The 15,845-nt window shown below is 39.8% G+C and overlaps 1 protein-coding gene across 3 annotated transcripts in view; it reads right to left on the bottom strand.

Moving 5' to 3' along the window:
* Positions 1 to 4,484, bottom strand: part of TMEM71 (transmembrane protein 71) — a 34,991-nt gene extending 30,507 nt beyond the window's left edge. The window contains exons 1-3 of one of the 3 annotated variants that reach the window (XM_057532383.1): positions 4,229 to 4,484; positions 2,735 to 2,816; positions 1,459 to 1,519 (exon numbers count right to left, since the gene is read on the bottom strand). In XM_057532383.1, coding sequence (XP_057388366.1) covers positions 1,459 to 1,519; positions 2,735 to 2,780 — 107 coding nt within the window. In that variant the 5' untranslated portion in view covers positions 2,781 to 2,816; positions 4,229 to 4,484. The remainder of the gene's footprint in view (positions 1 to 1,458; positions 1,520 to 2,734; positions 2,817 to 4,228) is intronic. The other 2 variants (XM_057532384.1, XM_007188897.2) reach the window with 2 other exon arrangements.
* Between the last annotated feature and the right edge of the window lie 11,361 nt (positions 4,485 to 15,845).

Raw genomic sequence — 15,845 nt, 5'->3', positions numbered from 1 at the left:
CAAATGATTGCATAGTTACCCTCTCTGATTTGCTATCCAGGGAAGTCTTCTACTTAGTTGGGTGAATCTGTATCTGTCTTAGGTTTGAAAAACAGTCACATGTCTATATGGTTGAAAGGCAACCTCATGCCTCATGCTTTACTGAAATTCTGAAAATTTTTTTAAGTTTAAAGCTTATTCATACTGTATGTAAAATAGATAACCAACAAGGACCTACTGTATAACACAGGGAGCAATATCAATATTTTGTGATAACCTATAAGGGAAAAGAATCTGCAAAAGAATATATATATTCTGAGTATATATAACTGAATCACTTTGCTGTACACCTGAAACTAACACAACATTATAAATCAACTATACTTCAATAAAAAAAAAATTAAAAAAATAAACTGGCACCATCAAAGAAAAAAGCCTATTCACAATGATTACATGCACTGAAGTTAGCAAAATACTATTTTAAATGGATATTATTTATGGAAAACTTACTACGAGCCTGGCCCATACTTTACACTTTATCTGCTTTTCACAAACCTCCCTAAAAGCTAACTATTATTATCTTTATAGCACAGCAGGAAGAGAAAAAATGAGATGCAGAAGGGCAAATAAATTGGGTATTTTATACAGCTAGTAAGTGGCAGAGTTAAGATTTGAACCCTGGTCTTTCTGACTCTAAAGCATGTGCTCTTTCCACGTGACCTGCTGGTTCATCTTTGGCTGATGCATTTGATAGTAGTAGGAGGCCTAGAATTTACAAAAAGGGACAGGTTCTAATATCAAAGCATGATCCCTTTATACCACTGGCACGTTTCACAAAATGCTAGAGGAAACATTGGCTGATGCCTGTGTGAGGAATAAAAGACAGACAGAGAAGCAGAAAAAAAGAAAAGAAAAAAAAAGTAAGGAATGAAAAGAAAAGAGACTTCACTGCAGAACTTGAACAAAATGGTAGATTCTACAAGTTTTAGTGGAGCGTGGCATTTGGCTGGCTTGTGCACTGGTCTAGACCCTTGTGGCCCTTGTAAAGTGAGACAGTAAAAGCATATTTAAGAGAACATCAATTTGAGAAAAAGTAACCATGCATCGGTATTTGGTAGTTTCTCCACTCACCAAACAAACAAGCCATTCACGTTTGCCCACACACTCACCTCCCTCCCTCCCAAACTCCATTATTAGGTTAGGCAAGTTTGCAATTTGTATGTGCATGGGACTGGAAATATATCTCCATACCAAAACTGGATGAAACCTAAAACTAATATATATATCCCGCACTACGTGGCTTGCGGGATCTTAGTTCCCTGACCAGGGATTGAATCCCAGGCCACAGCAGTGAAAGAGCCAATTACTAACCACTGGACTGCCAGGGATTTTCCAATATTTTTAAGCCAAGAATACAACAAAATAATGCATACAGAAAGAATATGATTGATTTTTCTTGCGAAAAGCCCCATGGAATACCTTGGGAAAATGCATGGGGGAGACAGCTCTGCAGTGTATTCTTTCTCAGACCGGGAAGAATCTGCATAAGTAAATGAGAGAGAAGTACAAATTTATCACACTGCATCAACATGCATGATTGCAAACAGTGGAGGGTGTGAATAGCTGACGTTCCAGCCTTAGCTGAGATTCCAACTGGTGCAGCCATCCAATGAATCAGGACGAGCACAACTTGTCACCAGGCCTCTACGGGCAGCAAGACATAATCTAGGGGCTTCTATCTTCTGTCTCTTCTCTCACTCAACACTTCTTGAGAGGTTCCTTAGTTCGGATGAGGCAATAATATGCCATTAGCATCAAACTGACTCATGAAAAGGAGGAAGAAAACATCTTACGTGAAGCTGTCCTAAACCCGAATCAATTACCCAATGTTCTGGTTATTTTAGCTTACTCAGTCATTTGAGGAATTCAATCATCTGCCTAGATTCTCTCTCATTAGTGCATTTGAAGGCACTTCTATTACAAAATAATGAGCAGAAGACGAGTGGTGGAAAAAAATAAAGTTTTGTTTTATATAAATGATTTTCCAATGTATGACGCCTGTGAGTATTCTTAATTAAAAAATAGATCATGCATTCATTCATGTTCCAGTTTAACCAAAGGCATGGCAGCAGATTTCAACTGGGGAGAGTTGTAGTTGATTAACATTCTAAACTCTAAAGCAGCATTTTATATTACATAGTAATGGTGTGAATACTTCTAATAGACAGGTTCAGTGAAACTTGGTTCCATTACTGTCAATAAATATCTAAGACAAAGAAAGGAGTTTAGACTTTTAGATTGGGTTGGTGGATTTGAAGGAGAAAATTGTAGGAGTGTGAGGGAGGGCAGAAGCAGGGTTTGGGGAGAAAATAACAAGAGGAAGGACAAATTTGAAACCACTACCGTTTGAACAACGCCCACATTTTCTGCAAGTAGCTATCAAAATCATTCGGTATTTTTTTACAGACCAACCGTTTTGCATCTTAATAGTAACTGATAAACAATCCCCTTTCACATTTATGCACAGGCATCAAAAAATGGTGATTTTTTTTTTTCCTACTAAAAGGAAAAATACCACATTTCTCTCAAGGAAAGAAATGAAGTCAAAATCATTGCCAAAGTGAACACTGGCATTTAAGAAGCACAAGCTACTGACAGATGGTTAATGGTATGAGTATCAGCAAAATCAAAGCAAGGAAATTGCTAAAAGAAGTCTAATCGTTCAAAAGATAATTGCACAGAGCAGTTCTCCTACATTTACTTGCTACTGGTGTTGACATCAGTTGAGATATTCGGTTCATCTTGGGAAGGCTGCTTGTTCAAACTTCACAGATTTTCTGCAGAAGACATTAAAAAAAGGTGGATTACGTATTAAAAATAGAAAGATGATGCCAAAACAGATGGCATCTACTAATTGCACTAGTCAGATTTGTTTACTGAAAGAGTACAGAGATAAATGGGATCAAAGGCAGGGTTGAAGGACCACTGAGGTTGTGTCTGCCTCTACGATTTTAGATTACATTTTCCATTGTCTTGCTCAGTGCATCTAAATAATCTTTTTCTCTAAATAAGCACAACATTTTATTCAGGAAAACTAGACTTACAAAGGTTGACTTGTAATCAAAATAAAATAATAAAAATTAATTATTTGATAAGAAATCAGAAATAAAAGATTGGTTCTAGAACCCTCTAAATAGATGTATTTGTATTTTCATCATCCAACACACATCAACTTCATTATCAAGTTCAAACAATGCTAGGGGATTGGTGTCCAACACCCAACACTTCAAACCATTGACAGGTAGTTACGGAGAGGGCTGGTGGTCTTTTCCAGTTGCTACCACCCTGGACATTTCTAAGTAGCATAAGTAGCATTGCACTAAAAATAGTATGTCACTGGGCAGATTTCAAAACTCAGTGCTCCTGAACATATAATTTACTTTCTCAGTTACAAATTAAACAAACACATATCCAAGTGTGTAGATTAGGTAAACTTTGATCACTTACCATTCATGACATAGATCTACTTTCCAATGACTATTAAACTTTGTGTATATCACTATCCTAGTAGCATAGTAAGGTAAGACTAAATTCTTTTCTGATTCACCACCTCTATCCACGTTTTTCAAATGTGGTAACTAGTAATGGATTGTTTTCGTAGCTGTCACACGTTAAAACAAACCCAAATAATTCTATAGCTTCAAATTGATTCTTTCAATAAACTATACACAAAACCTGTTAGACAATATAGATCCTACCTTACAGAGACCTTAAGAGAAATCGGGAGAACTTTCTGGCATTCCTTGGAAGATCTCTAAGTCAAAGCAGACATTCATAGATTTTAATGGTTTGGAATATAAAATAATATTGTTTGCTCTATAACATAATAGTATGTCACTTGTCCTTTCACTTTTTGTCCAGCCCAAATTACCCTATGTTAGTTACTCCCAATCATCAAGTTTAATTTTAAGCCAACAAGTTGCATAGCAGAAAGCAAGGTCTTACTGCTACATCTTACAAATAGTTATAACAGGCTACAGTTAACTCATAGTTAATCAAGTATTAGTAACACTGAAAGAGACTTCAGTTGCAGCTCTAAGACTTTTCAAGAAACAGATCGCATCTACCAGTTCCATCAAAGCAACTCATCTGTCCTGAAAAATAATCTGCCCATACATATTCCTTCCAAAGAAAGTTCCCAGTCCCTTCTTCCAACGGATAAATAACCAAAAAAAAAAAAAAAAATTACTGAAATATGAAGTTTCCTGTGGTTGAGAGCGGAGAAATCCAGGACTTAGCAGTTCTTCAGCTGAAAATAGCGTCAGCATATCAACAGGTGCAGAAGTCTGTTAAGAAAGGAAAATCCCACCTTGTCCTCTTCCTAAAAGATGGCTGCACACATTGCCCTGTGCAGGCCGTTGCAGAGAAATTTTGTCTTCAGCAGCCTCTTGTTCTTTTGGCTGTTTCCTAGAATAGAAGAGCTTGTAGTTCTTGGGAAAGGCAGCCTACAACTGCTCTTGTTTTCTTTTAAAAACAGCCTGCGTAACCATTCTGCTGAGAGGCAGAATGAGGTCACACTTCCTGTGGGGCTCATGTCAGCGGCATTCACGCTGAGGAACATGGTGAAGATGAAAGCTGTCTCCTGGACCAGCAGTGGGGGGTGAATCAGCCCAGCTGGATACGTCACAGTCACTGGAGGGTTGCTCTTCTGAGCTAACTCGTCACCCCAGCTGTGAGAACATAAGGAAAACTTTCAGAGAAGCAACACCTCTTGCTTATCATCTTCTGGCTATTTTCAGTATGAGTGTAGTACATAGTAGTGCTTTGTCCAAATCATTACTGGTGATCATGCACTGATGCTATTAAATTGAGAATACTATCAAATACCAGAGCTTGATCTTCTGAAGATGTCTGCAGCGCCAGTAGGTTGACCCACCAAAGGTTGGACTTTCCAAGAAACTCTGTGAGTGGCATTCAAAATTTTATATTTACATGTTTGTAGAGCTAAAGAGCTGGATGCTATTTTTGGGTCCCTACAAATCTCTGCTATTGTCAGTGATAAAAGAAATAGATATTCCAGCAACACTGAGGTGCATTGGGTAATGGAGAGTCACACAGACTGAGATTCAAACCCTGTCTGCCATACTAGCTGTGACCTCAGATTTATGACTTAACCTCTTTGAGTTGTAACTTTCTCAATTATAAATTTAATGGCTTGGCGCATTAAATGAGGCAAAAATAATGAGAACTGAGTCCTTAGCTCAGATGTGCAAGATGGATTCCTTATTTGTTTTCTGTAAATCAACTTCCCTTCTGAGGCACCAGTCATCAGGCTGGCAGAAAAGTTAATCTCATTCTTTCTTGGGGTTTCCTTTCCCCCTGAGGTTATGGCCAAAGGCAGGGAGGGTCCTCTGTAGAACACCCCCAGGCAAGGGAAGCTGTTAGGAGGCGAATCCATCTAGTCTGTGGTAGGCAGTTTTAAAAGATGGCCCTCAAGGATCCTTACGGAATTCCCTCCCCTTGAGTGTGGGCTGAAGCTAATAATTTGCTTCTCCTAAATAGAATAAGACAAAAGGTGATGGGTTGCCACCACTATGATTAGGTCACAAAAGATGGCGGCATCTGTCTTGCCCCAGCAAGTTGCTCTGTAACCTTCTGGGCTTACACACTTGGATGGAGCAAGCTGTCATGTTGGAGAAGCACATGTGGCAAGGATCTGAAAGTTGTCTCAAAAGCCAGTGAGGAACTGTGGTCCTGAGTCTATAAGCCAAGAATGCAGCCAACAACCACTGTGAGCTTGAAAGTAGGATGGTGGTTGCCAGGGGCTGGGAGGAGGGGGAAACAGGGGAGTGTTGGTCAAAGGATACAAAGTTTCAGTTATGAAAGATGAATAAGTCCTAGAGATCTACTGAACAGCATAATACCTGAGGTAGCAATAGAGACTCTGCATTTTTAACCAGCTCCAGGTGAAAACGCTGCTGGTCCAGGGACTGTTTTTTGATGGGCAGGATGCTAGTGAATGCATTTTGGACAATGCTAATATAACTTGGTGCGTGTGATGAATTAATTTAAAAATACTATAAGCAATAAACAAACACACCTGCATCCTTATTTAAATCCTTCAAGTACTCATGATCTCCCTTCCTACCTAAGCCTCACCCGCCTCTGGTATTCTGTGTTCCATCAAATGGCATCACCTTCCATTCTACTGCTCGGGTCAGGAAACTAGGAGGAATCAACACTATCCCCTCTGTAGCCCTTGAATGAGACACACTCTCCATCTCCACTGTCAGCTCTGGAGCTCCAGAGGCCACCTTCTCTTGTCTGGACTTCGGTACCAACTTTCTGTCACCGGCCTCTCTCCAATATATTCTCCAAGCCACAGCCAGAATGAGCTCTGCTGTGTAAATATCTGATTATGTTGCTTCTCTGATTAAATCCTTCAGTGGCTTGCCTTTGCTCCTCTCTCAGATCAAAATCTCTTGTAATACCCACAAGGTCCTGTGGGGTCCAGTCCTACCTATTTTCCAGCCTTTTCCCTTTCCTCACCACACCCCATCTCTGTAGAATTCAACCACTGTGGCTATTTTTTTCAGGTTCTCGAGCTTGGTCCTACTTCAAGCTTTTTGAACACACTATTTCCATTGCCCCTGGCCATCTCCTTCCCCAGCCTCTGTCTCTCCTGTTCATCTTTTAGGTGCAAATAGTTCTTTCTCTGAGCAGCCTCTCTGACCTCCCAGATCAGGTTCTAGGTCTCACAGCTGACTGTACTTTTCCTTTGGAACATGTATCACAATTGCAGTAAATGGACCAGGTTTTTATTGATATTTATCTCTCATGCTATATTGTGAGCTTTGGGAGAATAGGAACCATGATTTTCTAGTTTGGTATTGTGGTTTCTATGTTTGGCATCGTGTCTGGTGCACAGTAGGCACTTAATAATGAATGAGTAGGATTTGACACCTTCTAAGTCTGGCTGGGCTCTTTGCCACATAGCACAGAACTTTATGGGGGCCAGAAGGAGATATATGGGCCAATGCCTGGAAAGACTAATGATCTTAGTCTTAGAAGGAGATGGAGGCCAGCCATTGTATCACAATTATGCTATAGTAAAAGTCAAAGCCCAAATCTTAGTGGCTTGTAGCAATAATCAGGTACCGTCCCACGTGGTGGCTTTATGTGTCAATGTGGGTAAGCCGACCATATGTCCCAGGATTCCTTTCTTTGTATGTCCCTGGTTAGGATGGGCCACAAGTGCAGTTAGTGCAAGAGTTGGAAGGTGAGAATGCATCAGGAACCATGGTGGTCCTTGGAAGGTCCATGTGGCTCAGGCTTCGTTGCCACTCCTACAAATGTTCACAGATCTGCTGGCTCACTGCATGGAGTGGGCCCAAAGCTCCAGTCCCTGGGGGATTGCTTCGTTCAGCTTCCCAAATCCTGGTCCAGAAGTGAGTGTGTCTCCACAGCAGGGCATCCGCGGCCATGAAGTTGGAGGTTTAGAGATGGGAAGAGGCCAATGTGGGTTTCAGTGATAGACAGTCATTTTCCAGCTGGTTCTTCAGGGATTCCAGTGGTCCCCAATCACCCCACTTCCTTTGATCCTGAGCAACTGTCCTACAATGTCAGGTTCAGCACCCCTGGAACAGCCAAATAGACTGAAACTCTCTCGCCAGTGTCTAAAATTGTCTAAGATTCTCCTCTCCCTCAAAAACCTAACACGGAGAAACTATAAAAATAGAATATGTATGTCTAACATAATTTCAGAGGGTCTGGAACACTCTTGGTTCACAACCTGGCCCCCATACACAGAGGGCAAGGAGACACCAAAGAAAGAGGCAGAGAACTCCAGGTTGGTATGTGGTAGGTTGAATAAACAAGGGAACTTACCTGAGAGGCTTGTCTTGGGCTCTGCAAGACGAGTAGATCTCTGCACGCACCTGCCTGAATCTCCAAAGTTTATATAGAGGTTTTAACGGGGTTCAGTCACATATTCAGTCCAGATGGTCCCAACAACATCTTACTCTCTCAGGGCTGCATCCTTGAAAATGGCTCCCACTGCTGGAACAGCAGGCAGAACAAACATTCCCAAGACAGGGGAGAGGATGAGGAGCCTCCCATTAGCCAGGTCCAGCCCACGGGTCACCCTTTGGTCACGTCCTCTCCATGACCTCCTCCAGCAACCAGCATTCCCTGTAGCAACTTTATAAGCAAACAGTAAGTAGCATGATTTTTCTTCCTATTGTGAGGATGATCAGTTGCCTATGTTTACACTGTTCATTTCAGTAACTCACATCATTCTGCTAGCCAACTGCCTGATCAGTGGTAAACAAGGGCAATAGGGTTTTTTTTTCAATATATATTTAATCACACTGCATTTTCACAGTCTTTGTATTGTCACCAAAAGAAGATTCTTTCCCTTCTAAAAGCAGTTCTCTTAAATAGCAATAATAATTATATCTGCAAAAGTAAAATAAAGTCATCTAAGATTCAATGCTTACTTTAAAAAATTACGTATTCTACATCATTCCTGGTGGTACTGCTTCTTTGCTTGAATCTGACCAACACATCTTGCCCTATGTTGGCTGCAAGTTGGCTATAGCTCTGTCCCTCATGCCTTTATTCCAGAAGCCAGGCTGGAGGATCAGCCCCTATGAGGGACATGTCTTTCTCAACGCAGAGAGAGAACAAAAGAGCCGGCAGAAGTACGTAAAGCCTCTCAAAACTTCTTTTCAGGGCTGGCATCTGAAATTTCCACTCATACTTTATTGGTCAAAGAGGATCGTGTGGCCAAGCTCAAAGTCAGTAGGGTAAGGACACATCTCCATGGGGAGGCACTGCAAGTCACAGGGCCATGAGTGGAGACGGGAGCAGACGTATGCAGAGAGGCAAGGGAATAACTTGAAATAATTATGTAATTTGCAGTCCTCCATCTCCGTCATAAATATGTACCTCCCTCTCTCACTTTCAAAAATGCTGAGAGGATGTATTTCCACAGAGGATACCCCCCAGTGCCATTCAATCATGGCAACAGATTTCAAATCTAGAGTCTTCTAATATTTCTATATTGATTCCTTTTGACATGGAGACTTTTGAACCACCTTGCTCCCTACACCCAACATTCGATACTGGAAGAGGGACAGAATAATTTCCACCCAAACTTTCCTGTTTAGAAAGGGGCATAATGGCAGACACACAGCAGTAGCTGTTCCATGGAAATTCTGTAACTGAACGGTCAGACATTGCAAGAGTCCTACACCCTGTGGATGGAAAATGCTCCTGATAAGGCCCTGATTCTGCTCCCCGGGTGGGGCAACCCAGGCAATTGTTTTGTGGCTCCTGCTTCACCCTCTGGAAAGTAAAATTCACTCCTTTTCCTTACTCTCCTTGGCTACCTCTGGAGATAAGAGAATATGCTTTCCTTGGCAGCCGAGCAACTTTCTCAGCCTACTATCGTTCCTGGAAGTTGGAAAGTGGAAGAGGTCCTCTGAAGCTTTAAATTGTCATCATCTCTTTGATACCAAGCTAGTACCTCTTTGGCTGGACAGTCTATCAAAAACGTAGTCAACTGTTTTTTATTTATTTGATTCCTGTCAACTCCCTGTGCCAATGTCCTTACCTATAATTCTTTTGAGACATATACATCTCTCTTTTTAATTGCTGGCACCTTGAATTTGTCAGACTACCCGTTTCTTGGGTATTTGTCCTGTGTCATATGCATAATTTATGGACACCGTCTTGGAAGATCTTTCAAATTGTTTGGTTTTGTGAGTAATAGATGCTGTCGGCAATATGAATTGTGATCAGATTATAAGACCAGAATGCCAATAGGGGGTTATTTTGCCTGTAGGTACTATGGGGGTAGGGATGGGGATTTACGTATAAATATTTGGAGAGCATGATAATTCAGTTGTGAGTGATACACTAAGAAAAGACAAAGAAATCAGAAAAATGGCCAGCCAGGATAGATCTGGATTTAATTAAACTGGTTCACTTTAATTCCCTTGTAATAATACTAGAGTATCACATGTTCAGATGGTGATAGAAGAATGAAATCTCTAATGATTTCTTCTGATTTTCAGAGCTTACAATTCAGCACAGATTCATCACAATACTTTTATTATTTGCCTTTACATTCATTCATTTTTTAAGAAGTTTTCATTGAAGTATAGTTGGTTTACGATATTGTGTTAGTTTCAGCTATACAGCAAAGTGAATCAGTTATACATATACATATATCAACTCTTTTTTTAGATTCATTCTCCATATAGGTCATTACAGAGTATTGAGTAGGGTTCCCTGTGCTATACAGTAGGTGCTTATTAGTTATTTATTTTTTATATATAGTAGTGTGTATATGTCAATCCCAGTCTCCCAATTTATCCCTCCCCCCCTTCCCCCCCACCGGTAACCATAAGTTTGTTTTCTGAATCTGTGACTCTATTTCTGTTTTGTAGATAAGTTCACTTGTACCCTTTTTTTGGTTCCACATATAAGCGACATCATATGATATTTGTCTTTAACTGATGTTCTCAAACTTCCTTTGTTGCTAATGTGTCTTTTTAGGATTTGTACAATAATTCTTGCAAGTAGTCTCTTAAAAATGCTCTAGGTATGTCCTTACTGTGTGCTCAGAGTTCATATTCTAATTGTAGTGGGAATACCTTTTTTAAAGAGAGAGAGAGAGAGAGATGGAGAGAGACAAGGGACAGACTGAGAAACTGGGGGGCGGGGGGGGGCAGTTTTTAGAGGAGGAGGATTGAGAGAGACTGATTAGTTAGTGAAAACCCGGTAATAAAGTCTTAATAAAAGCTTGCATTCTTGGCAGCAAGAGCAGCGTCTTACTCATCTCCGTAAGCCCCAGCAGCAAACACAGGACTTGAAGCAAAGTAAGTCTTCAGAAAAATGTGTGCTTTCATGGAATCACAGCGAGTGAAACTGGGAGTACCCTCAGAGATTACAGCAACAAGGTATAAGGGTCCCTGGGAAAGGTGAAAAAGGAACATTTGGAAACACCTGGCATTTGTACCTCAATTATCATTTGCAAAACACATACAGCTGGTTCTTTCTAATTTAATACTCATTACAGCTCTGTGAGGTAGATTTAAGATTCTCACTTACGTGTGAGGAAATGAAAATCAGAGAAGTGTCTAGACCTCAACCACTCTGGTGATGGTGTCAGGTCTAACATCCAATTCCTGGTCTTTTTCCAAATCCCTGGCTTTCATATGCTTTCTATTTTAAGTTGCCATTAAAAAACAACAGCAAGAAATAAGGTAATGGATTTGATTTCCTTCAAATTTATAGTCTCCTATGATCTGCATGATACCCATAGTTCTGAAAATAAATAAATAAATAAAAAGGAAAGAAAATAAAGAAAATCAAAGGATGTTTACCCTTGTCTTGGGGAAACTGACTCTGTTGAATGTTTTGCAAACTACAAATGAGGAAGTAATCCAATACCTGACCACGAAGTTGGATTGTCTCAGTATTTTTTTTACTAAGGCAGAACCGCGGACTGTGGCAATGCATGTGCTAACAAGTTCTCTGCCCCAGTCCAGCCCTCTCCCCTCCCCCACGGGGAGAACTCTCTTTCATCTGAGTGTCTGGCAGTTACCTTGGAGGTGTTGGTATTGTTTTCTGGTCGTGACCAAAAGGACAGACACTTAGTTAAATTGCAAGTGACCAGTTAGAGCACATATCCTAACCCTGCATATTCCTGCATGCTGACGCTTACACTGTATAAGGATGACCTATTAGTGTGCTGGTCTGCTCGACTACACTGTTAAGTGCCTTATGATCAGGAAATAAGATTTTTCATCCTTATGCTCCTTGGGCCTAGCACTGAACTTGGCACATTGCAGATGTTCAATAAATGCTGTGGGAAAGAATTGGAAGTAGAATGCTGTTTTTTATTTGTCAGAACTTGAATCAAAACTATAAAGAGTATGCATCAACAGATGAGTGGATAAAGAAGATGTGGTACATATTGAATGGAATATAATGGACTACCACTCAGCCATAAAAAAGCATGAAATTTTGTCATTTGCAGCAACATGGATGGACTTGGTATTATGCTAAGTGAAATAAGTCAGACAGAGATAGACAAATACCGTATGATATCACTTATATGTGGAATCCAAAAAATACAAGAACTAGTGAATATAACAAAAAAGAAGCAGACTCAGAGATACAGAGAACAAACCAGTGGTTATCAGTGGGGAGAGAGAACGGGGAGGGACAACATAAGGGTAAGGATTAAGAGTTATAAACAGGTGTAAAATAAGCTAGAAGACTATAATGTGCAACATGGGGAATATAGCCAATATTTTATGATAACTATAAATGGAGTATAACCTTTAAAAATTGTGAATCACTATATTGTACCCCTGTAACTTATTTAATATTGTACAGCAACTACACATCAATTAAAAAAACCTGTAAAGAACCATAGGGAAATAATAATTTTGGAGTCTGTATAGAATCTTATTTGAAGCTTACTCATCCTTCAAAGCGTATTTCAAATGCCACTTCCTCTATGCAGTCTTCCTTGATTTGCTGAGTCAGAATGAGCACAGTCCTATAGTATCTCTATTTCAAAATGATTCATATTTAGCTTCATACTGTACTTGGTTGTTTCTGTATCCACCTCCCCATCACAGCAAGTTCCCTTAGCTTTGGATGCCTCATTTTGCTTTTCTTCCTGTTCTCTCATTCTGCATCACCCAGTTTCTAGTATTAAGCAGAACATCAACAAAAGTTTGTTGAGTGATTAAGCAAGTACCTGAAAGATAAAAGAATGAGTGCACGCAGGCATGCTGTCTGCCATGTTTGAGAATGCCACTGAATTGCAGCTAGCTCCATTCACAAGGAAAATAATGGTCACTAAGAGGTTAAAAGTGTTCACTATTTGGTTAACTGTCAATTTGTATACTTGCTATGTTCTGTTGCCTACCTTCTCTTCCCCCAGTTTTAACAATCCCCAGCAGAGCATTCTACATTACAGAGATTTGCCTGTAAAAGCAAATACCTAAGTAATTAGGAATATGAATGTTAGGTCAAACTCTTACTAGATTTGTCTCTCATTTGGCTTGGTTTTCTATCTTTGCAAACCAAGAAGAGTAATCTCAATTTCGTTGAATGGCTATAAATTGTCATTTGGAGTTACAGTCGGTATAAGCCAGTTGCAATGAATATTAGTTGTTTTTGTTGTCTGGCTCCCATTTTCTTTCAAGTAACAGCACCTCAATTTTCTTTAAAAGACCCACTTATTCCCATCTCTCAGTCCCTGAGGTTGGGGCCGGTCTCCACTTCCACCAGCCTGATTGGGGATTGGACCCAGGTTCAAGACAAATCAGTATAAGTCATTCCCACAGCCACCATGCTTGGTTCAGAATTGGGCACCTGACAATTTAGGCCAATGAGAGAATGACTTCTAGGACTTGTTTCTATGTTCATCAGGATGTTGCAGTGATGAGTCTGAAGTTGTTGGGGGCCTGGATGTGGATCCCAAGAATCAAGCCAACCCATAGGAAGCAGAGTGAAAGATGTTATCATTTGATCCCTGAATCAGAAGGCAAAATATACCTCATCCGTTTTTAATTCCACAAACATAAATTCCATTTATGCTTAAGCCTGTTTGCATTGAATTTTAGTCCCATACAACCACAAGACTCCTAACACACTGCAGGTCTGAAACTTCCGTGTACATAGGAATGATTTAGGATGGCTTTTAAAATACAGGTTTCCCGTCTCTAAGACCAAGATACAGGTTAGGGCCCATGAACTTGCATTTTAACAAACAGCCTGGGTGCATCTAATGCAGATGATTGATGGACCAATGCTTGAGAAACACTGAGAGAGTTCATGGAAGTGATCACAGTAAACAACAATAACCAGAATCAGAGGAGTTTCAAAGTATCAACATAGTAGCTGAAAGTAAAGAGCCCATCCTTTGTTCCAGTATCACAAACGGGAAAATCCATTGGGGAATTAGGAGTTGATTTCATATTCAATGGGAAATATAATACTTTAGGAATGTGAACAGAATGCTGTGTGTGAACATATGAGAGAGATAATATCTCCTTGTCACGTTCATACCTGGCCTAGGAGCTCAACTGCCAGAGATTAATTCTGGAACAACTATCACTTCTGGTCAGTTGATAAAAGGATATGGTGCTAGAGAGACAAAACAACCAAGTTCTTTGGCAGGTGAAGGATGTGATATTAGTGCCATTCTCAAAGATTTTCATATGAAATAGGTAGATATGCCAAGGGTGTCTGTTGCAGTAGGTTAGGTTTCTACTAAACTAGTCTATTAAAAAAAATCTTTAAATTGCTTTGATTTTCTTCACTGATTATATATATTAAAGCAAACACACAAAATAGCTTTCTGTGTTCTGCATGTAATGAAGGAATATCTGGTATTTAGTAACGACTTCTCCCCTTAAAATAGGTATATACAGTTGTTAAGTATTCCAGGAGATATTATGGTTCCATATTCATATTTTTAATGTTGGAGAAATTTAGTTCAGTGATTTCTGCCTAAGGACCCTTGTTTCAAGATAATTTGCCCACTGCTTGTTTGGTTCCACTCAAACACAGCTGTAAGTTCTTTCTTTCTAAATTTGGAGATGAAGTGACTGATGGCTAACATGTACCATCTGGACGAGGGGTGTGTTGGGTACGAGAGGAGAGGGGACATAGTCATGCATAGCTTCACTGTATGGCTGGGGAGTCATCTCCAGACTTTTCTATACAGTATCTTGTATCCCTTCCCTGGTTCTGACCTTTGACTTTGTAGGGTCAAAAGCAGCGATGATAGCCTATATGAGTTTTCTATCAGTCTTATCAGACTTAATGTCCCCTTTTTAGAGTTAATACTATGTCACATCTTCTGCACTCTTCTGAAATTAAATCCATAAATGAAATAATCAAGCTCCACATATTAAAAAAAAATCAATACAATGCCATAACAATAATGTGAGAATGCATTTATGAAAGTAATTCACAATAAAAATAATATCTATCTCAGTACTTAAGTGGTCAGCCATGACTCACGAAGAGCCACAATGAAGCAGTCAAGTGCTAGTACGGAAATTTAGATTTATCCTGAATGTAACAGCTATAAAATGCAGAGTGATATAGGTGTGTTCTATCAGTGCCTCAAATACTGAGTAGCTTTGCCATTGGTGGTATGATTTTTTAAAATGCAATAAACTCTTGGTAATATTCATACAAAGAGGACAGCCTTCCCTCATGTTATATAGTGGCCTCATTCCTCGAAAACTGAGCGCATATTAAAACCTTGCAAAAATACTTTGTGCTTATGTGTAAAACTGAGTTCTAGGCTCCAAAAATGATCAACAGGTTTTTTTTTTTAACCTACATGAAAGTTCGGAGGGCCATTCAAAAGTCATGTACAACCTGGGACAATTCTTCAAGATATGGGACTGCATTGTGCATTTCAGGATGTCTAGTAGCCCTGGTCCCTCCTCATTAAGTTGCAGCAATGTCTTACTCCAATCATGTGACAACTAAAAATATGCCTCCTCTGCCCATTCCCAAGGTGCCTTCTAAAGGACGGTATTGACTCCATTGAGGACACTCACCTATACAATCCATTCAAGCCAGGAATCATTTATTGATACATTAGACCCAATTTCCATTTATTTTCTTTCAAGTTACATTATTGGAGGGATCTCTTAAGTCCCAATTAAAATGGAAGAATCATCTGTTCAGGGAAGACTGGTAGATTGTCAGCAAACTGTGGAAATTGGATAGAATCTGTGCTATCCTTTACATTATGTATTTTATTTAAATCACAAATAACCTCAAATTTTCAGTGATGTAAAACAACAAATATTTAT

The sequence above is a fragment of the Balaenoptera acutorostrata genome, chromosome 17 (assembly GCF_949987535.1).
Source record: "Balaenoptera acutorostrata chromosome 17, mBalAcu1.1, whole genome shotgun sequence".
Taxonomy (NCBI): Eukaryota; Metazoa; Chordata; class Mammalia; order Artiodactyla; family Balaenopteridae; genus Balaenoptera; species Balaenoptera acutorostrata.
This window is presented reverse-complemented; position numbering and strand designations above follow the sequence as displayed.